Source organism: Tursiops truncatus, chromosome 8 (genome assembly GCF_011762595.2).
Source record: "Tursiops truncatus isolate mTurTru1 chromosome 8, mTurTru1.mat.Y, whole genome shotgun sequence".
In the NCBI taxonomy this organism is placed as follows: domain Eukaryota; kingdom Metazoa; phylum Chordata; class Mammalia; order Artiodactyla; family Delphinidae; genus Tursiops; species Tursiops truncatus.
In genome coordinates, this window is record NC_047041.1 from 102,558,459 (window position 1) to 102,579,286 (window position 20,828).

At 61.1% G+C, this 20,828-nt stretch overlaps 4 protein-coding genes across 44 annotated transcripts in view; 3 read left to right on the forward strand and 1 right to left on the reverse strand.

Annotated features, from left to right (window-relative positions):
- TOP6BL (TOP6B like initiator of meiotic double strand breaks) overlaps positions 1–2,078 on the forward strand; it is a 92,538-nt gene extending 90,460 nt beyond the window's left edge. For all 10 annotated transcript variants that reach the window (XM_073809212.1, XM_073809220.1, XM_073809214.1 and 7 more), the window contains 2 exons: positions 1,635–1,822; positions 1,922–2,078. In XM_073809212.1, the coding sequence (XP_073665313.1) occupies positions 1,635–1,822; positions 1,922–1,987 (254 nt within the window). In that variant the 3' untranslated portion in view covers positions 1,988–2,078. The remainder of the gene's footprint in view (positions 1–1,634; positions 1,823–1,921) is intronic.
- RCE1 (Ras converting CAAX endopeptidase 1) lies at positions 2,065–15,446 on the forward strand. 24 transcript variants are annotated; one of them, XR_012333624.1, is made up of 10 exons: positions 2,206–2,402; positions 2,556–2,658; positions 2,753–2,836; positions 3,087–3,165; positions 3,697–3,864; positions 4,017–4,062; positions 4,288–4,394; positions 14,555–14,628; positions 14,749–14,913; positions 15,328–15,446. XR_012333624.1 is itself a non-coding variant. In XM_073809227.1 (10 exons), exons 1-10 carry the CDS (start codon positions 2,218–2,220, stop codon positions 15,330–15,332), a joined length of 972 nt encoding a protein of 323 aa, XP_073665328.1. In that variant the 5' UTR covers positions 2,206–2,217; the 3' UTR covers positions 15,333–15,446. The 24 variants fall into 24 exon arrangements, 23 of the variants coding, with proteins under 23 accessions (XP_073665333.1, XP_033717101.1, XP_033717099.1 ...); XM_073809227.1 differs by having other exon boundaries at positions 4,332–4,394; XM_073809232.1 differs by lacking the exon at positions 15,328–15,446 and having other exon boundaries at positions 2,065–2,402; positions 3,991–4,062; positions 4,332–4,394; positions 14,749–14,953.
- The window catches only part of PC (pyruvate carboxylase), a 106,645-nt gene continuing 93,036 nt past the window's right edge, over positions 7,220–20,828 (reverse strand). For all 8 annotated transcript variants that reach the window (XM_033861177.2, XM_033861182.2, XM_033861180.2 and 5 more), the window contains 11 exons: positions 12,019–12,163; positions 11,565–11,654; positions 11,253–11,474; positions 10,584–10,740; positions 9,765–10,005; positions 9,408–9,657; positions 8,938–9,182; positions 8,673–8,852; positions 8,346–8,594; positions 7,931–8,071; positions 7,220–7,850 (listed from right to left, as the gene is read on the reverse strand). In XM_033861177.2, the coding sequence (XP_033717068.1) occupies positions 7,602–7,850; positions 7,931–8,071; positions 8,346–8,594; positions 8,673–8,852; positions 8,938–9,182; positions 9,408–9,657; positions 9,765–10,005; positions 10,584–10,740; positions 11,253–11,474; positions 11,565–11,654; positions 12,019–12,163 (2,169 nt within the window). In that variant the 3' untranslated portion in view covers positions 7,220–7,601. The remainder of the gene's footprint in view (positions 7,851–7,930; positions 8,072–8,345; positions 8,595–8,672; positions 8,853–8,937; positions 9,183–9,407; positions 9,658–9,764; positions 10,006–10,583; positions 10,741–11,252; positions 11,475–11,564; positions 11,655–12,018; positions 12,164–20,828) is intronic.
- Positions 15,764–19,063, forward strand: LRFN4 (leucine rich repeat and fibronectin type III domain containing 4). 2 transcript variants are annotated; one of them, XM_033861203.2, is made up of 3 exons: positions 15,764–15,903; positions 16,352–17,710; positions 18,234–19,063. In XM_033861203.2, the coding sequence occupies exons 2-3, from the start codon at positions 16,362–16,364 to the stop codon at positions 18,793–18,795; spliced, it is 1,911 nt and encodes a 636-aa protein (XP_033717094.1). In that variant the 5' UTR covers positions 15,764–15,903; positions 16,352–16,361; the 3' UTR covers positions 18,796–19,063. The 2 variants fall into 2 exon arrangements, with proteins under 2 accessions (XP_033717094.1, XP_019793081.2); XM_019937522.3 differs by lacking the exon at positions 15,764–15,903 and having other exon boundaries at positions 15,999–17,710.

The window sequence follows — 20,828 nt, forward strand, 5'->3', positions numbered from 1 at the left end:
CACCTGTCTCTCTCCATCATATCTCAATCAAGGTTCTCAAAAAAGCAAGCTACACTGTTTCCCTCTCTTTCTTTCATTCTCTCCCTAACCCAGGGCACCTGCCTTCCCTGTGGCCTCTGAACTGCAAAGTCTCTTGTTTGGGAAGGCCTCTTAATTACCAAACTGATGACTGTGCATTCATCTTTATCACACCTGGACTATTTGCAGAGCTTGGCACTGTGAGACTATGACTCATCAGGTTCTCCCCATCTCTTCTCTCTTCGACTAGCTTCCTCTGGCCACCCCCAAATAGTGCTCATACTGCAGTCCCTCCCTAGCTGCTCTCTTCCATCCCAGGCGTTGACCCCTGCCTCTGGGCAGAAGACTCCTCAGCTGGTATGACCATTCCAGGTCTCTCCTGAGTGTTAGGTGGGAGATATATCTGCTCACTAGGCTGCTACATATGGCGGTCCCACTGGTACCTCAATTTCCTTTCTCCTGATATCTTGCCCTCTGCACACACACCCAAAATCAGCTCTTCTTTCTTCAGTCTCTGTCATGACTACTAGCACAACCTATCCAGTTTTTCACATCTGAAACCTGAGACTCGTTTGAACTGCCCCCCATTCTAATGTTTCATATCCAGTCTACTACCAAGGCTTGTCAATTCGGCCTTATGAATACTTCTGACTCCTCCATCCCCGCTGCCTTCACTTCTTCTGGGCTCTTGAGGTCTTCCCTCCTCTAAGCTGACTCTAAGCCACACCTTTGACGAATGATGACTTTTCTGAAATACAAAATTAACAATATATCTCCAGTGTTTAAAAATTCTTCACTGCCTTCCTATTTCCTACAGATAAAAATCCATTTCTTAGCCTTCTCTGATTCCCACTAACCCATTCAGATTCATCTCCTTGGACCCCCCCCTACACTTTGCATTTTGTGTGGGATACTGTTTAATGCCTTTGGGTGTTTGCTTAACCCTTTCAGCCTGTTAATCCTTTCCTCTGCCTTGTCAGTCTGGTGTATTACTCTTCATCCTTCAAAACCCATCTCAGACATTTCCTCAAGGAAACATTTTTCACTTACAGAGATGGTTAACAGCTTCTTTGTTTTACCCCTGGACTTTGTACACACTTCTGCATCGTTCCTAGCATCTGTGAGCTTCACCCAGGGAACAGCTCATTGATCTACATTCCTAGGACGTGCTCAGGAAGAACCTGTAGATCCAAACTTACTTTAAGTTTGCACTGCCTAAGCAGCGTGCCCAACAAAGGGGGAGAGAGGTGAGGCCGGCTTTCTGGCAGGGGAATCACAGTTTGGCAGGGAGGGAGGAGCTGGATGGTGCAGACTCCACGAGGAATCTGTGTGAAGTGACCAAGTGGGCGCAAGCCCCAAGTGAGGGCTTGGTTCAATCCCAGATGCCTCTTCCCAGGCCCAGCTCAGTGGCTACAGAGAGACCCCGAAGCCATTGTGCAGCCTCAGCCTGACCCTGAAGACCCGGAGCTGCCGGGTTTTGATCCGGACAGGACCAGATGAAAGGGTCCTGAGGTGGGAGGGCTAAGAGAGCCGGACTCCAGCTCCTCCCTTTCTCCCAGGTTTCCCCCAAGGGTCGTCCTAGCACAGGACATGGGAGCGGGCTTGTTTTCTCCTAGGGACCAGCGGGCAAGTAGAAAACAAGAGTCTCAAAAGAGGCAGCCTCCGCCAAGGAGTGGAGGAGACGCGGGCTTTCCGCTCCCCTCGGGCCCTGAACCCGTCAGAGGCCGCCTTGGGCCGCGCGGAACCCACCGCGGCTCCCCTGACCCCTAGCAGAAACAGGACGGGCCCCAGGAGCGGCCTGGAGGTAACCGGGCTAAGGCCGCGCAGGGGAGGGAGCGGCGGGAGGGCGGGGACCCGGCCGCTGCCAAGGGGTCCTCACCCCGGGCCCCCTTTCCTCCCGCAGGACGCGCTGTGGCTGCAGGAAATCTCCAATCTGTCCGAGTGGCTAAGTCCCGGCTCTGCGTCCTGAATCGGGCCCCCTCCCGCCGCCTCCACGTCTGCCCTGCCGCTGCCGGGGCCGCATGTTGTCTGTAGTTCAATAAACCTACTCTGCGCGCGCAGTTTCTGCTTCAGTGTCGGGGAGGAGTCGGGGGCGGGGCTGGAGCCCGAGCCGCCGGGTGACGTCACCACGCTTCCGGCCGGAGCGGGCCTGGCAGCGGCGGGACCGCGTCACTGGGGCGCGCCGCGGGTCCGGGCGCGATGGCGGCGCTGGGCGGGGACGGGCTTCGCCTGCTGTCGGTGTCGCGGCCGGAGCGGCAGCCCGAGTCGGCGGCTCTGGGCGGTCCAGGCCCCGGTTTGTGCTGCTGGGTGTCCGTGTTCTCTTGTCTCAGCCTCGCCTGCTCCTATGTGGGCAGCCTCTACGTCTGGAAGAGCGAGCTGCCCAGGTGCGGGGGCTGCGCGCGCGCGGGCGCGCGCGCGCAGCCAAAATCCGCGCCTCCACGAGGCGGGGCTATGGGCGGAGCTTGGGCGAACAGAGGGTGGGGCCGCGCTGTCAGGAGGTGGTTGTGGTCCCCTTGAATTTACTGCCTCCTTCATAGGGACCATCCTGCCGTAATCAAGCGGCGCTTCACCAGTGTCCTGGTAGTGTCAAGTCTCTCGCCCCTCTGCGTGCTACTCTGGAGGGAACTTACAGGCATCCAGGTGCGAAGGAGGCGGGGCAGAGGGCAGCGGGCGAGAGGTCTCAGGGCTCATTGGGGGAGGAAGCAAGACTGATGCCCCCTTTCCTGTGGCTCAGCCAGGCACATCCCTGCTCACCCTGATGGGATTCAGGCTGGAGGGCATTTTTCCAGCAGCGCTGCTGCCCCTGCTGCTGACCATGGTGAGTGCTCTTGCTTTATTTTTCCTTCTCTGCTCTTTGTTATTAGCGTGACGCTTCTTTACGTGGCCTTTTATTCTAATCCTGATTGTATCCAGCTTTTGACTGATGGGAGACAAGAATTGTGAGATGGCTCAGGGCCCTCGGGTATGCATCTATGGAAGCTTGAAGTCTCATGAAGCCATGTCTGGGCAAGGGCAGTGGATTATGGTTTGAAACTTTCCTTTGATCGCTCCTGTTTTTCTGCCCCCAGATCCTTTTCCTGGGTCCACTGATGCAGCTCTCTATGGATTGCCCCTGTGACCTGGCAGATAGGTTGAAGGTTGTCCTAGGTGAGTCCTCAGGGCCAAGGAAAAAAGTAGGTACAGGCAGTCCAGGACAATGAGGTAAGGGGATCAGTGTGCTTATGGTGGGTCCTGGACATGAGACATGAGATGTTCTGTTTCCTCATCAGTAAAGCGGGAGCACATATCCGGTGGTCTCAAAAAGTTAGTTCCTGATGTCCAGTGAGGCCTGTAGGGACCCCAGGCAGTACTTGTCGTGGACAAGAAAGCATTGTCCGTTACTTCCTTTAACCTTTGGTTTCCCGAACTAGAGCTGGTTTTGGGCAAGTTTTGATGTTTCCAGAGTTTACAGTCAGGACACCTTGCCTCAGCTACTAATGCCTTCCCTTTCGGTCCCCTTGAGACGCTGTTTTATACTAGGTCCGATAAGAAAATTTGACCCTTTCCTGTTCTCACAAGTATTTATGCCTAAGCTGAGTTTGGCCAGGGGGAGGTTGTGGCAGAGGGGCCCTTGGGGCCTCTAGGGTCATTTTGTTCAATAGCTAGTCACTCATTGCTTGCCCTGAATCCCCTCCCTAGCCCCTCGCTCCTGGGCCCGCTGCCTCACAGACATGCGCTGGCTGCGGAACCAAGTGATCGCCCCCCTGACAGAGGAGCTGGTGTTCCGGGCCTGCATGCTGCCCATGTTAGCACCGTGCACAGGCCTGGGCCCTGCTGTGTTCACCTGCCCACTCTTCTTTGGAGTTGGTGAGTTTGTCCAGCCTGGTCCTACTGAAATGTTCCTGGCATGGGAACCAAGAATGGGGTTTGGGGCAAGGGCAGGGCCTATAGGGCAGGCTGGGAGGAATGTGATGTGGTTCTCATCTTCCTCAGCCCATTTTCACCACATTTTTGAGCAGCTTCGTTTCCGCCAGAGCAGTGTGGGGAGCATCTTCTTGTCTGCAGGTGAGTCCTAGAGAGCTTGCCTGGGGCAGTCCTGGGTTGGGTGTGTGAGGGTGTCCCTGATAAGTCACTCTGGAGGAAGAATGGGGAACAGAGGGCTGCAGTATTGGAGGGGCCGCTGACCATGGGAGTTGGGGTGTAGAGAACAGCCTAGGTACTGGGGCAGGCAGCCACTGCCCCCAGGGGAAGGGGTTGTCTCTGGCTGATGGGTGTGCAGTGCTGGGGCAGGAAGGGCATGCAGGTGTGGTCACTCGAGGCCTCCCCGTCTCCAGCGTTCCAGTTCTCCTACACAGCTGTCTTCGGTGCCTACACTGCTTTCCTCTTCATTCGCACAGGTTGGTCCTCAGTCTCTCGGGTACCCTGGGGCTCAAGGGCCCACAGGAGTGGGTGGGAGAATGGGAATCTGTGTCTGTTCTAGGAGCGACAAGTTTCTTCTACCGCAGTCCTTGAGACAGGCTGAGCCTGGGCCCTCGGCCTGCTGTGGTTTGAGAGCTGGCAGGAAGCACAGGCTGTGGTGTGTGGGTGGATGGGTGGGGCAGTGATCTCCTGTTTCAGGGGATGAAGGGTCTTAGCCCTGGAAGGGCCCGGGGAGGTGGTGGGGCTGCTCCATGAGCTACTCTGTCTCCCCTCCCCAGGACACCTGATTGGGCCGGTTCTCTGCCACTCCTTCTGCAATTACATGGGCTTTCCTGCCGTATGTGCGGCCCTGGAGCATCCGCAGAGGCGGCTCCTGCTGGCAGGCTATGCCCTGGGTGTGGGATTCTTCCTGCTTCTGCTCCAGCCCCTCACGGACCCTAAGCTCTACGGCAGCCTTCCCCTTTGTGTGCTTTTGGAGCGGGCAGGGGACTCAGAGGCTCCCCTGTGTTCCTGACCCACGCTCCTGTACACACTCCTATGAACTCTCATGGGCTTCCCAGCCCCTCCCCATCAAGGGGTACTGCAGGGGAGGAGCTGGCTGGGGTCCCCGAGAACTCAGGAATTTTTGTAGGGGATTGAAGCCAGAGCTAGTTGAATCCCAGGGACCAAGAGAAAGGAGTAGATATCCAAAGGATGTGGCCCCTCCTGAAAGGGGGTTGAGGAGCAGCCAGGAGTGAGGGGACAAGGGGCGGGTCCCAGGAGCCGTGCACTCCCTTCCTCACTTTGGACTGTTGCTTCTCTGAGCTGCTCTGTCCCCCCTGCCTCTGAAAAGCTGCTCGGGGGTGGAATTTACAAAAACCCTCCCCCCACCTTCCCAGGGTTTTCTCATTGTCTTTTTGCATCAGGACTTTGTATTGGGATATTAAAGAGATTTAACTTGGGTAACATGGCCTTGGACCTTTGGGAATTAGTCTCTTTGGGGTCTTGGGAATATGCCCCTCACCTGGTCCTGGCTACCTTGAACACTAACCTCTAGGCAGGGAAGCCTGGTAGGCATAGTTCCCTGAAGTACCAGACAGGATGGGAGCCTGTGGTTGCCCTGGGTCTGCAGCTTTCTCCTTCCTGAGCAAGGCCCCAAGTCCTAGCACAGGTGGGCCTGGGACCAGGTACCAGGTGTGGGCCCAGCTCATCCTGGGACCTGTGCCTATCTACCAGGATCAGAGTAGAACCCAGGGCCTTGACCCCAGTGACGGAGCCTCCAGCCTCTGAGAGGGTGGGGGAGTCCACTATGGGCCTTCCACCAGGACCTCCCCGAAGTCTACCAGCCTCACATTACACAAGAGGAAATAAGTGTAAACTGGAAGTTCAGTCACCTGGGAGGCTTCTTTGGCTCTCTCCACCTCAGACCTCTGCCACCGTGCCAGTCGTTTGGTCTCTGGAGGAACCCAGAACAAAGGTCCAGCAAGCATAAGCAACCCTGCCAAGCAACACTGTAACTCAGGGTTCTTTCTAGAACTTGGTAGTGTTTTACCTGCTCTTCATCGTGTTTTTGGAATGGTTCTTATAGTCTCATTCCGCTGCCCCTAGGACACCCCCCCACTTTTTTTTAAACATTCTTAATGTTATCCCTTTAGGTCCCATTCCAGACTCAAGGAGATTGTCCCAAGTCCCCTTCCCTGAGGCTGGTTGTCGAAGGAAAGGAAACCGCTGTGCAGTCACTCCCCAGAGCTCCCGCAGGTTGGCTGTGGCTAAACTGGATCTAAAAGGGCATCGTGACAGTCACATACCTACCTCCCTGGAGAGCTTTCCTCTCCCCCAGCCTGTGTAGCAGCTGTCAGGGAAGCCAAGGAATTGAGTACAGGCTGGTTTTAGAGGGTACATTTGGGATCTGGGAGTCGAGAGAGGCGGCGGCCCAGGACCACACCAAAGGTTAGGTGTAGTACCCTGAGAGCACTAGGCTGGCAGGGTGCTGGGATGTACTTCCTGCCTGGTCCCCTGAGGGTCAGGGGATCTGGGCTCTGTCCCTCCTCTTCCTTATGCTCCTGCTCAGGAACTGCCCAGGATCCCCCTGCCTTTCTCTTTACTCACCATCCTTACCTCCCCTGTGCGGTGGGCAGCGGTGCAGTGACATGGGCAGGATTGCTGTCCCACCCCACAGGTGAGGGAACTGCAGGGAAGAATTGGGATTCTCCCGAGGGCTGATTTGGGGGTCAGGGGGTCAGGCAGGATTAGATCCTGGGACTCAGTCCAGTGCTTCTAACCTCCCACCAAAATCCACACCCAGAGGTTCCCACACCCAAGGGTCTCGTCTGCCTCTAGAAAGTGGTGTCTGTTTGCATCTAGTTCTGGATAGGGTGGTGGGTTGGTCCCAGCTTAGAAAATAAAGCAGTGTAGTTGAGAAGCAAGTCCACCAGCAGCCTGGGTTTGAACTCTCTCTGCCTCTTAACTAGCTGTCAGTCAGGTCCTGGACAAGTTATTTAACCTGCCTATGACTCCATTTCTGTGTCTATAAAATGGGTGAAAATGTTAACAGGTGTTGAGTTAATAGGTGTTAAGTGCTTGGAACAACCCCTTCCCCAGCCCAAGCTCTCAGTGACAACTAGATTATCCTATTTGGGGTGTGTATACAATAGGCACTTAGTAGTGACGTAAAACCAGGGCCACTGTTGTCATCCTCACTACCCTCCTAGGAGGAAGATACAACTGACTGCCCCCCTGCCCAGGGGGGAGTCCAAGAGGCAGCCCTGCCCCTCTGCCGTGTGGCACTAGGGTGGGGTGGGCTGCACAGGACCCAGAATGGAGGGAAGGGGAAAGCCAGTTTTATTGAGTGAAGTTCTCAGACCTGGGACTTAGGTTTCCCCTGCAGGAGGCAGGGCCCCTAAGTCTGCTTCCCTAGGTCCCAGGCCTGCCTGCACCCCCACCTGTAGTCTCCAGCAGGGGGGGACCCTTATTTGGCAAGGGATGAATATGTGAGCAACTGTCCACCGGCAGGAAAAGGACAGAGGGCAGGAGGAAAGGCATGGGCCACCACAGGCAGTGTCTCTCCTGCCACAAACAACTGAGGACAGGAGCTCCAGGGCCCGCCCTTCCTGCCCTCGGGCACTGGCTGGCCTGGGCCTGCCCTGGCAGCACAGCACCTTGAAGGCTTGGGGTGGGGATGGCCAGGCTGCCAGTCTGGGGCAAGATCACTCAATCTCCAGGATGAGGTCGTCACCCTCCAGTGTCATGTCTGTAGTCACGTGGACCTTGCGGACAGTGCCCTCCACGGGCGAAGTCACTACAGTCTCCATCTTCATGGCACTGAGCACACACAGAGGCTGGCCCTTGGTCACCTTGTCCCCTGCTGCCACCTTGATGTCTATCACCTTCCCAGGCATGGGTGCCCCAATCTGGCCCTTCACATCCTTCAGGGCCTTGGGGTGGAAGTGCATCTCCTGCAGACAGGGGAGAGGACGTGAGACACCAGGCCCTGCCCATCCCCACCGCCTGGCTGGCCCTGTGGGGGGGGCTGTACCTTCATGGCCTGAGTATCCTTGACCAGAATGGATCGCAGCTGTCCATTGAGCTCGAAGAAGACCTGCCTCTGGCCGGCCCGGTTCAGGTCACTTATGGCCAGGGCTTTGATGTGCAGCGTCTTGCCTCGCTCCAGCTCCACCTGCAGGGAGGGTGTGGAGGCTCAGAGCTGGGATGGGGGCAGGTGCGGGGAGGGCAACCCCCTGACCCAATCCCAGGCAAGTCCCCCCTCTCTGGGTCTCAGCTCCTCCCTTGTAAAGGCCTAGCTCCCTGGTCTCTTAAGGGTACTTTGTGAACCCATAGCTCACGAGGCCCAGTGACGGCCAAGCCAAAGCCTGGCACTCTAGATGTGCTGGGGTCCTTAGGGATAGCAGGAGTGCTGGGGTGGAGTGCAGATGGGTGCCAGAGCCACTGACCTCAAACTCCTCTGCAATTTTGGGTCCCTGCAGGAAGAGGCGGGTGTTGAGGCTGTCCAGGGGACCAAAGGTGGCAGTGAAGTCCTTGAAGTGGGCAAAGACGTCGGGGTACATGGCCGCTGAGAGTACATCCTCCGGGGTCACCTCCTCCCCATGCCGTTCTATCAGCCCCTTCTCCAGTGCCTGCAGATCCAGGGGAGGGAGGGAGGCTCCGGGCCGTCCCTCCACCCTTGGCAGGTCCTTTAGCACCTGGGGTGCAAAGCAGAGGGTCAGGCCTGATTCCTGGACTCCCCTCCGCCCCACCACATTGTGCTGGGCCTTCCTTACCTTGGAGCGAAGGGGCTCAGGGAACCCCCCGTGGGGGATGCCAATGTACCCCTGCAGGAACTCCACCACTGAGCGGGGGAAGGACAGCTCTTCTGCCTGAGCTTCGGCCTCTGCCCGGCTCAGCCCATTCTGCACCATAAACTGGGCCAGGTCCCCCACGATCTTGGAGGAGGGGGTTACCTGAGGAGAGGGGACCCCTGGGTTAGGGTGCCAGGCACCGTATAGAGGCCCAGAGGCGGGGGTAAGAGCACTGGGCCTGGCTCACCTTGATGAGGTCGCCCAGCATCTGGTTGGCCTCCACATAGGCCTTCTTGACCTCCTTGAACTTGGAGCCGAGCCCCATGCTATATGCTTGGAAGTGCAGGTTGGTGTACTGGCCCCCTGGGATCTCATTCTCATACACATCAGAGTTGCCAGACTTCATGGTGGCCGTGCAGTCAAAGGCCGCATACAGTCCCCGGGCCCCCTCCCAGTACTCACTGTAGTCAAACACACGGTCCAGGGGCACCCCTGCAGGGAGGCCAGAGGCGGAGAGGGCTTGGAAATGTGCTGAGCTTCCAGATGCTCCTCCCAGGACCCCAGGGCCAGGTCAGGCCACATCGCAGACGTGGCTGATGGAAGGCAAGACCAGGCCAGGCCGGAGCATCTGGATTCTAGGATATGCCCAGCTCTGCTGGGACTGGTGAGGGCTGCAGCTCTGAGAGGGGAATGGCCTTGGGCTGTGGCTGTTCCTACCTGTGTCCAGGGGAGTCCCTCGGGTACAGGCCACCAGGGCCCCCATGCTGGGCTGTGAAGTCATTCCAGACATGGAGTCAGCTGCCACGTCTACCACATCAGCGCCTGCGTGGGCACAGGCCAGCATGGCTGCCACGCCTGCCCCTGACGTGTCGTGGGTGTGGATGTGCAATGGGAGGTCAGGGAAGCGGTCTCGGAGGGAGGTGACCAGCATGGTGCAGGCCGTTGGCTTCAGCAGCCCTGCCATGTCCTAAGGGAAGAGGGGAGGAGAAAGAAAAACGGTGAGGAGGGGGCGTGACATGGGGGGGATGAGGGACATGGTGGGGAGACTCCTGGGGGTGGGCTGGGCCCAGGCACCTTGATGCACAGGATGTGGGTGCCAGCTCGCACCAGCTCTTCAGCCAGGCCCATGTAGTACTGCAGTGAATATTTGGTACGGCTGGGGTCGGCCACGTCACCCGTGTAGGAGATCGCGGCCTCCACCACACCACCAGCACTGCCCGCCGCCTCCATGCCCAGCAGCAGGTTGGGCAGGTAGTTGAGGGAGTCAAAGACCCGGAAGACATCCATGCCATTCTCCTTGGCTACCTCACAGAACCTGAGTGGGTAGGAGAGCTCAGGGGTTAGCGCCATCCCACTCCCTGCAGCACATCCTTTTCTGCCTCCTGGCCCACTTGCAGCCCCTGGGGAATAATACGTGACGGTTGGGTCTGGCAGGGGGCGTGGCACCCACAGAGCCAGGGGCACCACAGTATGTCCATAGTGTGGACAAGGCCTCTCCAGGGCAGCCTGGGCTGGGCAGGGTCGCCCCAGCAGCATCCGGCAAGGACCGGAGCTGTCCTGTGCTAGTCGCATGCAGTGCAGCTCAGTCTGCCCAAGTTCGAAGAATCTGCTGGGGATTCTGCTTTGCAAAGGAATGGCAGGCTGAGGGAAACAGTGTGGCCTGGGTTTCAGCCCCAGCTCTATACCACGTGGCCTGGGACAAGTCACCTGCCCTCCTGGGGCCTCCACTGGAAGCCCTCCCAGTTCCCTGACTGTAACTTGCAGCCCTTGCTGGGTACAGCTACCGAGAGACTTGGTTTCAAGCCCACTGTGGGGAGCACAGGCCATTGCATTGTGGCCTGGCACCTGCTGGGCCACATCGTGCAGTGTCTGCCCACCCCACCCCAGGCTCACTTGAAAACCACATTGTCGGGGTAGTTGGTGTAGCCCACAGCATTGGCCCCCCGCAGCAGCATCTGGAACGGGATATTAGGGACGAGCTCCCGGAGCTCCTGCAGCCGCCGCCAAGGGCACTCGTACAGGAAGCGCATCGCAACATCAAATGTGGCTCCTGCACAGGGACCAAGAGGCCCAGGTCAACCCCGAAACGTCCTGGGGACCCCACCACGCCCTGCAGCTCTGCAGCCTGAGCCTCTGGCCCTACCACCAGGCCCTGCTCATCTTCAGCACCCCTCGCGTCCCAGCCACAATTCCTGCAGACTTTTTCCTTTGCTGATCTCTTGGGACAGCTCAGGTTTACTGTGTCCTCTCTGCATCCGCTTTCACAGCCCTCACCCCATACTCTCTGTGCTATAATTAACAGGCAGGCATCTCCTCCCTGACCCTGAGCTGCCTGGGTCTCAGCTCTGCGATCTCATGCCCAGCACCAGGACTGGCTAGAATGGGCACCAGTCACTATTTGCTAAACACATGAATGTCGTGCCTTGTTCCGTTCTCACTCGTTCCCTCAGTGTTAACATCTCTAGCTATTCCTGGAGAGCCTGAGTGGCCTGCCTGTACTGTGGATACCACATTCCTGCCATGCACTGTCCCACATCCCATCCCATCCCTCCTCCAGCCTACCTCCCCAGTTCTCTATGCTGAAGAGTTTGCTGAAGTTGTGGGCAACATAGGGGGAGATCTTTTTGAGATCGTGGGTTCGCACACGCGTGGCCAGCAGTGACTGGTGGGCGTCCCTGAAGGTCGTGTCCATCAGCAGCAGCCCCTGGTGGTTCCTCACCGCTCGAGCAAAGCCCTCGGGACCCTCCCGCAGCAGGATGTCTCTGAAACCAGCTGGGGGCAGGCCTAGGGCAGACTGGGGCGTTAGCACTCATCCTGCAGGGGGCAGCCTCCTCTTTGTCTCCCCTATGAGGTGGCAGAATGAATCTCACCTACCTATGGGCACCACAGGGACAATAGGGTCCGTGGGGCTGGGGTTGGCCTTGACGGGGATCGGGGTGGTTGGGCCGTTCACCATGACGTGTCCTGGGGAGAGAGTGGGCAGTGGGTCAGGGCAGGCTGGGCAGAGCCTGAGTTGAGGGCAGAGAGTTGCTGGGCTCGGGGATGGGGGGATTCCTCCAGGATCCCTGGTCTTCCAGCTGGCCCGTCCTCTCCAAAGCCAGGGCCTCCTGGGTCCAGGCAGTGGGGACCTAGTGACGGCCACATGGATGGGAAAGGGGGCCTCTAAGATCAGGAGCAAGGAAGGTGGGCGGGGTGGGAGGGTGAAGCAAAGGAAGAAGGTGCAGGACCAGACTGAGGACAGAGGCAGGGGCTGCTAGGAAGCTCTCTGGGCAGGGAGCCAGAAGCAAGGCATCTGGGAGGGGAGAGAAGGGCAGTCTCGGGGCCGGACCAAGGTAGTGCAGCAGCTTCTGGGCCCGGTTCTGTGCAGGCCGCAGCTGGAATAGCTCCGGGTTCTCATCGATGAACTGGGTGTCCACGGTGCCTGCCAGGAACTGCTGGTTGTTGAGCACGTTCTGCAGGAAGGGGATGTTGGTCTGCAGGACAGAGGCGGGTGGGAGGGTGTCACCGTGCAGCACAGACAGGGACAGGAGAGGCTAAAAGTGCCACTCTAGGCTAGCACAGCTGCCCAAGTTCCCCAGGGCACCATGCTGAGGCTGAAGCCTCCCTGCGGAGTGGCGTTCCCCCATCTCCTCACCAGACCCACCCCCGTTCTGGCAGAGTCCCCTAAGCCGTGAGGGGCCTGAGCCCGTCCTGCCCTCCTTGCTTGCCGTGGAGCATGTGCTGAGCCCCACCTCCTCCTTCCTCAGGGATCTGGAAATAAGCACCTCCTCCCACCTCACAGCCTAGATGGATTCGGCCCTCCCCACAGCGGTGCGGCATAAAGCAGTCCCCTCTGGCCCTGCTAGCTGCACCTCTTCAAAGAGGCTCCCGCCTCCAGCACCCTCCCCGCCACACACAGCACACGGCCATGCCCTGATAGTCTCCCTACGGCCCCTCCTTCCAGTTAAGGGGCCACCTTCCCAGCCTTCTCCTGCTAACAGCTCCCACCGGGATGTTCTCTCCCTGGGCTTCCAAGACATCTTGCTCCCCTCCTTCTCCCTGGTCCCCACTGGGGGCTCCTCCCACCCCTGCAGGATGGAGTTCTCAGGGCTGTCACTGGGCCTCTTCCCACACAGCACACTCTCTCTGGGTGGCCTTGTCCTGGGCCTCCAGCTCCAGACCCAAAGTGGAAATGCCTCCTGGGCATCTGTCCTTGTGTGTCCCTCACACAAGCTCATCAGGTCCAAAATCAGCTTCTCTCACCCAGTCCTCTGCCTTCTGCTGGGTGTCTCACCATCTACCCAGTTACCAAAACCTCCACTAAAATCACCCTCACCCCCGACTCCTGTGCCACTGGTCAAGCCAGACGACTCTACCACAGCCATCTCTAGACTCTGTGACCCCTGTCCTCAGGCCATGCCCTCTGCCGGGCTTCGTCATCATGGCCACCTCTAGCCACACCAATCTTGCCTTGTGCTCTCACACCTCCACACCTGCCTGGTAAGCTCTTTCTGGAAGTCTGAACTCGAAGACCACCTTTGTCCTCATCCCCCACCCTCATAGTGGAGCCGGATGCTCCCTTTCTAGGACTCCATGGGATCAGCTGTTGGAAAGTTCCTCCCTCAGCCTCATCATCTTTCGCTTGTCTGTATCCCTCACATGCCCGGGAGCATGGGTGCTGTCTGAGGGACCGGTGCCCACGTGCTTTGTGCACAAGGGCCCCCAGGTCTGCTCGTTAAACAGCTGGGTGACAGAATGACGCTAGGGCAGGGTAAAGTCCAACCTAGAGGCCACATGGGGGCCTGGGAGCCAGCGCTGAGAGATGCCCCATGACTGCAAGTGGAAGGGATTCCAGTGTACGTGTGCCTATGACCATATGGCTACAGCCTGGCTGTTACTTCAGAGAAGGCAGCTCCATGTGTCACCCATTCGTGATCTCTGGTGGCACCTTCAGTAGGGACTCCAGGCCCAGCATGAGCTGCTGGGCCCTGCTGCTACTGTGAGATCCTACCTGTTCCCCCAGGGCTCCTATCACCTGGAGGCCCGGAATGGGAAGGGTGCCTCCCCAGCCAGCATCCCACTGGTGGCCACTGCAGAGTGGGGCCCAGCCGACATTGCCTCGTGCCTGTCTGGTGTGACCAGTCTGCCTGTCTGCCCCTGAGACTAGTCAATGCTCCTCTTAAAGAGATGGGGACATTTCACCTGCGCCAAGGCATGGCATTTGAGATGAAGAAACCAGTTAAACCATCTGAAGAACCTAGAGCCACCTAGGGGTGGGAAGGATCCTAAGAGGCCTCCCCTGTCCCACCCTGCATGTCCCTTTTGTAGACCCCTCCCCCTTTGTAATTTTCGGAGCCTCTGTCATCCCATCTGTACTCCATGGGGATAGCAACCAGGCCCATCTGGTTCCTGATGTACCCCAACTCCCTGCACAGAGTGGAACACGATGGATGCCAGTAAACACGTACGTTTAGAGTGAATGAAAACATTTTTGATGGGGAGAAGAGGAACAAGGGGATATCTAATGCCACTGAGCAAGAGTTGACCTGGGCTAGGATCCAGTGCCTTCATTTTACAAATGCAACAGCCGAGGCCGGGGGAGTGGCAACGGTAAGAATGGCTTCCAGCGGCCAGGTGGCTCAGCCCCTCACAGGCTGCTTCATTTCTTCTCCTCTCAGCCCTATGAAGCACGTAAAATTAATATTCTTTGGCATAGATAAGAAAATTGTCTCAGTGGTTAAAAAACTTGTCCAAGGTTACCTGGTGTACCAGGCAGGATTAGAGTTCCGTCTGTTTCCCTGAGGTAAGGGAAAGGATCTGAGTAGCCTGAGGACCAGGAAATACTTGGGGGAGGTGGTGACTTGCCTTGTTTCCCATCTGGGCAGCCACGACGAAAGACCAAAGTGCCCGACCTGGTTCTCAGCCCTCAGCGCTCCCACCCAAGCCCCGGATCTCGGAGGTAGAAAGCAGGGAACTCACGCCTCCGCCCCCCCCCCCGCCCGCCACTAACACACACACCCCGGGAGCCCCTTCTCAGCTGATCCGTCTAAGCCGAGCTTGTCCCGGGCCACTCTTCCAGGGAAATGGCCCGGTAGGGGCAGAAGCTGGACGGAGGGGCCGCCGGCACAGCCAGGACCACTGACGCACAGCTTGAAACAGCGTGCCACCGCCGGCCAGCTGGGAACCGCGCCGCGCACACCAATTGGGTCGGAGGCGGAGACCGGTTGGCTCCGGAGCGCACCAGGCAGGGCGGGGAGCCCGGGAAAGAGGGAGGGGCCGGCAGCGGGGGCGGAGCACGGCGCCAGACCCAAGGCCGAGCCCTCTCGGCCCCACCCCGCGGGAGCCGTTCCTGGGGGGAGGGGGAGGCGACGCCCCAAACCCTCCCCTCCCCCCGCAAGGCCCGTGTCTGTTGGGGACCCTCCACGTGACTTGGCAATGCAGAACGGTTATGACCTTCAGCGTGTGTCTGTGAATGCAAGGGTCCCAGCAACAGTGCGGGTTTGCACCCGGCCCTGCCTGTGGGTGCGGGGACGTGTGGGTGTGTGGACATGCGTGGGTGTGTTCGGGAGGGTGCCCAGCGACATGTGACGAAGACTTTCTCGTCTCTGGGAGATGGTGAAGGGGCCCGCGGGCTGGCGCTTTGTCTGGCTGTCTGCAGAGTGACGGTTCGCGCAGCGGCAGCAGGCGCCAGTGCGGTGCAGGATGCAGGGGCGCCAGGGTGGCCGGGGGCGCGCGCGCCTGTGCCAGGGTGAGTGCACTGCGGCGGCGCCGGGGGGCTGCGCGGCGGGTCCGCGCCGGCCCGGGCCTCGGGCGTGACCAGGAGCCACCCGTGGGCTCTGCAGTGGCCGCGTATCCGGGTGACCTCGGGAGCCGGCCTGGGCCCCGGTGGATCCCCGCGAGCCCCTCCACGTCCGCTCTCCACGTGCGTGTCCACGGTGCGCGTGCTCGTTGGCTCGCACCCCCCTGCCTGTCACTGCTGCTACTGCTGCTACTGCCGCTACTGCCGCTGCTGCCGCCGCCGCCGCCGCCGCCGCCGCCGCCGCCGCGCCGCGGAAAAGGTGCCGGGAACCGAGTGAGCCGGGGCCGCGGGCCCGAGCGCCATGGGCCGGAAGGCGTGCGGAGGGCGGCTGGTCAGCCCCGGGCCTCACCCCCGCGGGAGAGCCGCCTGGAGTCGGCAGGGGCCGGCCGGGCCCACGGGGAGGCCGGCCCGCGCCCCCTGAGCTGCGGACACCAGGTGAGGGGGCCGCGGGGGACAGACTGGGGGTTGGCCAGGGAGGGGCAAGGGGCCACGGGAGGGGTTGGGGAGGGGTTGGGGAGGGGCACCTTAGCAGGCGGGGGAGGGGATGGCGCCGAAGGGATGCCGGAGATTCCAGGGGACACCGGGGAAAGGAAGTTCCGGGACCCTCCCTGCTCTCGTGGCCACCTCCGCTTCCTGCCTCAAGCCTCACCTTGTACCCAGAGCCCGGACTCCCCCTAACTGCTTGGGGAATGTGACCTTTACTCTGGGGGCCCTGGCCCTGCAGGCTCCAGCCCTCTCTCAGCCTTGGGGGACCCCTTGGGCCTCTGACCCTGACCCCACCGCCAGGCCAGGCTCTCGAAGCTGGCCCCTGAGACTGGGTCTTGGGGCAAGTGGGCACCTGTGCCAGACCCACCTGTGCCTGGGCTGTGACCCTTCCCTACAGGGCGCTCACCATGGCCCCGCCGCTCCTGCTGCTGCTGCTGGCCAGTGGAGCGGCCGCCTGCCCACTGCCCTGCGTCTGCCAGAACCTGTCCGAGTCGCTCAGCACCCTCTGTGCCCACCGAGGCCTGCTGTTCGTGCCACCCAACGTGGACCGGCGCACAGTGGAGCTGCGGCTGGCTGACAACTTCATCCAGGCCTTAGGGCCGCCAGACTTCCGCAACATGACGGGGCTGGTGGACCTGACGCTGTCCCGCAACGCCATCACCCGCATCGGGGCCCGCGCCTTCGGGGACCTGGAGAGCCTGCGCTCCCTGCACCTGGATGGCAACAGGCTGGTGGAGCTGGGCACTGGCAGCCTGCGGGGCCCCGTCAACCTGCAGCACCTCATTCTCAGCGGCAACCAGCTGGGCCGCATTGCACCGGGGGCCTTCGACGACTTCCTGGACAGCTTGGAGGACCTGGACCTGTCCTACAACAACCTGCGGCAGGTGCCCTGGGCCGGCATCGGCGCCATGCCTGCCCTACACACCCTCAACCTGGACCACAACCTCATCGACGCATTGCCCCCGGGCGCCTTTGCCCAACTCGGCCAGCTCTCCCGCCTCGACCTCACCTCCAACCGCTTGGCCACGCTGGCGCCCGACCCGCTCTTCTCCCGGGGGCGCAATGCCGAGGCCTCGCCTGCCCCGCTGGTGCTGAGCTTCAGTGGGAACCCCCTGCACTGCAACTGCGAACTGCTGTGGCTGCGGCGGCTCGCCCGGCCGGACGACCTGGAGACCTGCGCCTCCCCGCCCAGCCTGGCCGGGCGCTACTTCTGGGCGGTGCCTGAGGGCGAGTTCTCCTGTGAGCCGCCCCTCATTGCCCGCCACACGCAGCGCCTCTGGGTGCTGGAGGGCCAGCGGGCCACACTGCGGTGCCGCGCCCTCGGCGACCCTGCGCCCACCATGCACTGGGTCGGCCCTGACGACCGGCTAGTCGGCAACTCCTCCCGAGCCCGGGCTTTTCCCAACGGGACCCTGGAGATTGGGGTGACGGGTTCCGCGGACGCGGGGGGCTACACCTGCATTGCCACCAACCCTGCTGGCGAGGCCACAGCGCGGGTAGAACTACGAGTGCTGGCCTTACCCCACGGAGGGAACGGCAGTACCGAGGGGGCCCGCCCGGGGCCCTCGGACATCGCCGCCTCAGCCCGCACTGCTGCCGAGGGCGAGGGGACGCTGGAGTCTGAGCCAGCCGTGCAGGTGACGGAGGTGACCGCCACCTCGGGGCTAGTGAGCTGGGGGCCAGGGCGGCCGGCGGACCCCGTGTGGATGTTCCAAATCCAATACAACAGCAGCGAGGACGACACCCTCGTGTACCGGTGAGGAGGGGCTTCGCAGTCCGTGCCCCCAGCGCCACCCCCGCCGCCCTCCTCTGAACCCTGCCCCACCCTTCGGGCTTGGCTACCTCTCCTGCTCCTTCTGCCTCCTCGGGGGCTTCCACACACCCCTCCTCAGCTTCTGAGCTGCCTGGGCCGAGTGGGGGCTGCAGGGGGAGGGGAGGGGGAGGCCTCGGGTGTTGGCGGCCGTCTGCATTTAAGCTCGTGGGCTTGGCCCGCACACGCGTGGTGTTTGTGCGTCTGGCGTGTGATTCTCTACCGCCTCGAGGCCAGCCCTGGGCCCGGGTGTCAACGTGCACACCTCTCTGGCCCCTGACAACCGGCTCCAGGGCCACACGCGCCTGTCTTGTTTTCTCTGCTTTCTTCAGTGAACACACAGGCCCGTGTGGTCCTGGGGAAGGGGGAGTTCAGAGCTGGGGCCTGGGGGCGTGTGGTGAGGCGGGTGGGGGTGGGCTGGGGCCTGGGCCCCCTTGCCTGCACTCTGACTGCCTGCCCTTGCCCACAGGATCGTCCCAGCCTCCAGCCACCACTTCCTGCTGAAACACCTGGTCCCGGGTGCCGACTATGACCTCTGTCTGCTGGCCCTGTCACCCGCCGCTGGGCCTTCCGACCTCACAGCCACTAGGCTGCTGGGCTGTGCCCACTTTTCCACGCTGCCAGCCATGCCCCTGTGCCACGCCCTGCAGGCCCACGTGCTGGGCGGGACCCTGACTGTGGCTGTCGGGGGGGTGCTGGTGGCTGCCTTACTGGTCTTCACTGTGGCCTTGCTGGTTCGGGGCCGGGGGGCCGGGAATGGCCGCCTCCCCCTCAAGCTCAGCCACGTCCAATCCCAGACCAACGGGGGCCCCAGCCCCACACCCAAGACGCACCCACCACGGAGCCCCCCGCCTCGCCCCCAGCGCAGCTGCTCCCTGGACCTGGGAGACACAGGCGGGTGCTACGGGTACGCCAGGCGCCTCGGAGGGGCCTGGGCCCGACGGAGCCACTCTGTGCACGGGGGGCTGCTCGGGGCCGGGTGCCGGGGCATGGGGGGCAGCGCCGAGCGGCTGGAAGAGAGTGTGGTGTGATGGCAAGGGAGCCAGCCCGGGGTGGGCGGCAGAGGGTGTGGGGTGGGCAGCCTCCTGGCCCAGTGGGTCAGTGCTGCCTGGGAGTCCCTCCTGGTTTTACCCTGGGTCCCTTGGGAAGGACAGGGGGCGCTCTCCTTGGTTCTGGCCTCCAGTCGGGCAAAATGGGACAGGTCCCTGTGACAGGTGCTCACGGCCTCCGAGGCGGGGGCTACAGCCACCAAGTGCAAGTCTTGTTTTTCTTTATAATAAAATTACTGGGGTCACCTCACCGCTAGTCTCTGGTCTTGCCCTGCTAGGTTTCCTGAAAAGAGAGGGGGGACTCCGGGCCAGTGGAGGCACAAACAAGACGGGGTCAGTGCTGGGGCTACCAGCCCCGTGGAGGCCCAGCCAGCCTGGGGTGCCCTCGGGTCCTGGAGTGCTGTGGGGCCCAGTGCCTCTGTGCTCTTTGCCCACGTCTGAGTGCAGGGAACGCCCCTTCCTGACAGCGCACGGGCAGGATGTCTCGCCCTCACCTGGCATGGGCGTTACAGTGCACTGGGTAGCAAAGGGAGCAGGTGGGAGGCGGTGCAGCCCTTCTGGGCAAAGGGACCTGGGCTGGTAACGTTCTTAGCAACTCAGTAAGGAAGTCCCCATTGGCTCCCGTGGGTGACAACCTTATTCACCATTGGCCAGGGCACCTTCTGGATGTATAAAATGTCACTCCAAAGGGATTGGAAAGGGACTTGGAATCCCATTGCCCTGCTGTCAGTCTGGGACCCCCCAGAAGGTTCCTGTCAGGGATGCAGGCCCTGAGCAAGATCTTGGCTCTCAACTGCTCCACTGACGCCCCTCGTGGCTTTGCTCTTGCTGGACACCCAGGGGCAAACACCAAGGGGGACCACGCCCACACGGCCCCTGCTCTAGTCCCCACCTCAAGGAGCCACAGTCGCGGGGCGGCGTGCCCTGCCCTGCCTCCTCCAGGCCCAGGTCCCCACCAGCCTCTGGCCCAGACAGGCCTCCTCCAGCCTTCAAACAACCACTGCTCCTGGGCATCAGCTGGGAGGAGTCAGTGCTCCAAACACACTTCCGGGCACGTGTGGCGCAGCCCGTGTACCCAGTGCTTCGAGGACATGCAGGTGCCCGGGTCCCGCTGCGGAGGGTGGGCGTGGCACCCCAGGCCTGCTGTGCTGCACCTGTGCTGAGGGGTGTGTGGCCCTTTCTGCCTAAGGGGGCCCACTGTGGCTCTGATGGCAGCCCAGTGAGAGTTGGCGCGATAAGGTGCGTGCGTACACATGTGGCAGGCCGAGCTCACACACTTGTATGTGTGCATGGCATCGACACACACGTGTGCCTGCCCGCCCAGCCCCAGAACACATACCTGGATGTGGCCCAAGAGAGATCCTGGTTTAAATAAAATGAAACAAGGTCTTCAACAGAGAAGAGCAGGAGAGCGTGAGCCCTGCAAGGGGCCGCGGAGAGAGGGTGGAGAAGGCACAGGGGAAGGCGGGGGAGGGCAGGTGGCCTGCAGGGCTGCGGCGCAGGGTTGGCAGGGCCAGTGGCCTGGTCCAGGTGCACATTTGGGCAGGATGCTGGTGCCCCAGCGTGCTGTCAGCCTCCCACCTTCCTCGGCCCCTTCAAGGCCCCCGTGGCCCTGGTCTCCCTTCTCCACCTGCCAGCTCTAAGGCAGTGGGCGCTCAGGAGCCCTCCAGCCCATAGGACAGGTGGAGGGTCCTATGGCCCACGGGCACAACCACGGGGGGACCAGCCGGGGTCACCAACAGGACAACACAGAGCAACAGAAGCAGGCAGGCGAGGGGTGGGGTGGCCGGGCCCCCTGCACACTGGCCACCCCCCACCGGAAGCAGCCCTGGGACACCGTGGTAGGAGACCAAGCCCCCGCAGCAAGAAGCGGGTGGAGCACACGTCACGACACGTCTCTGCCACGTGTGCAGGAAATGGCCCCCCGACCGGGAGCCCTGAGGCTCCTCACGGAAGTGCAGAGGCCCCATAACACGGACCCTGGGAGGTGGGCTGAGCCCCACAGGCTCCTCCCT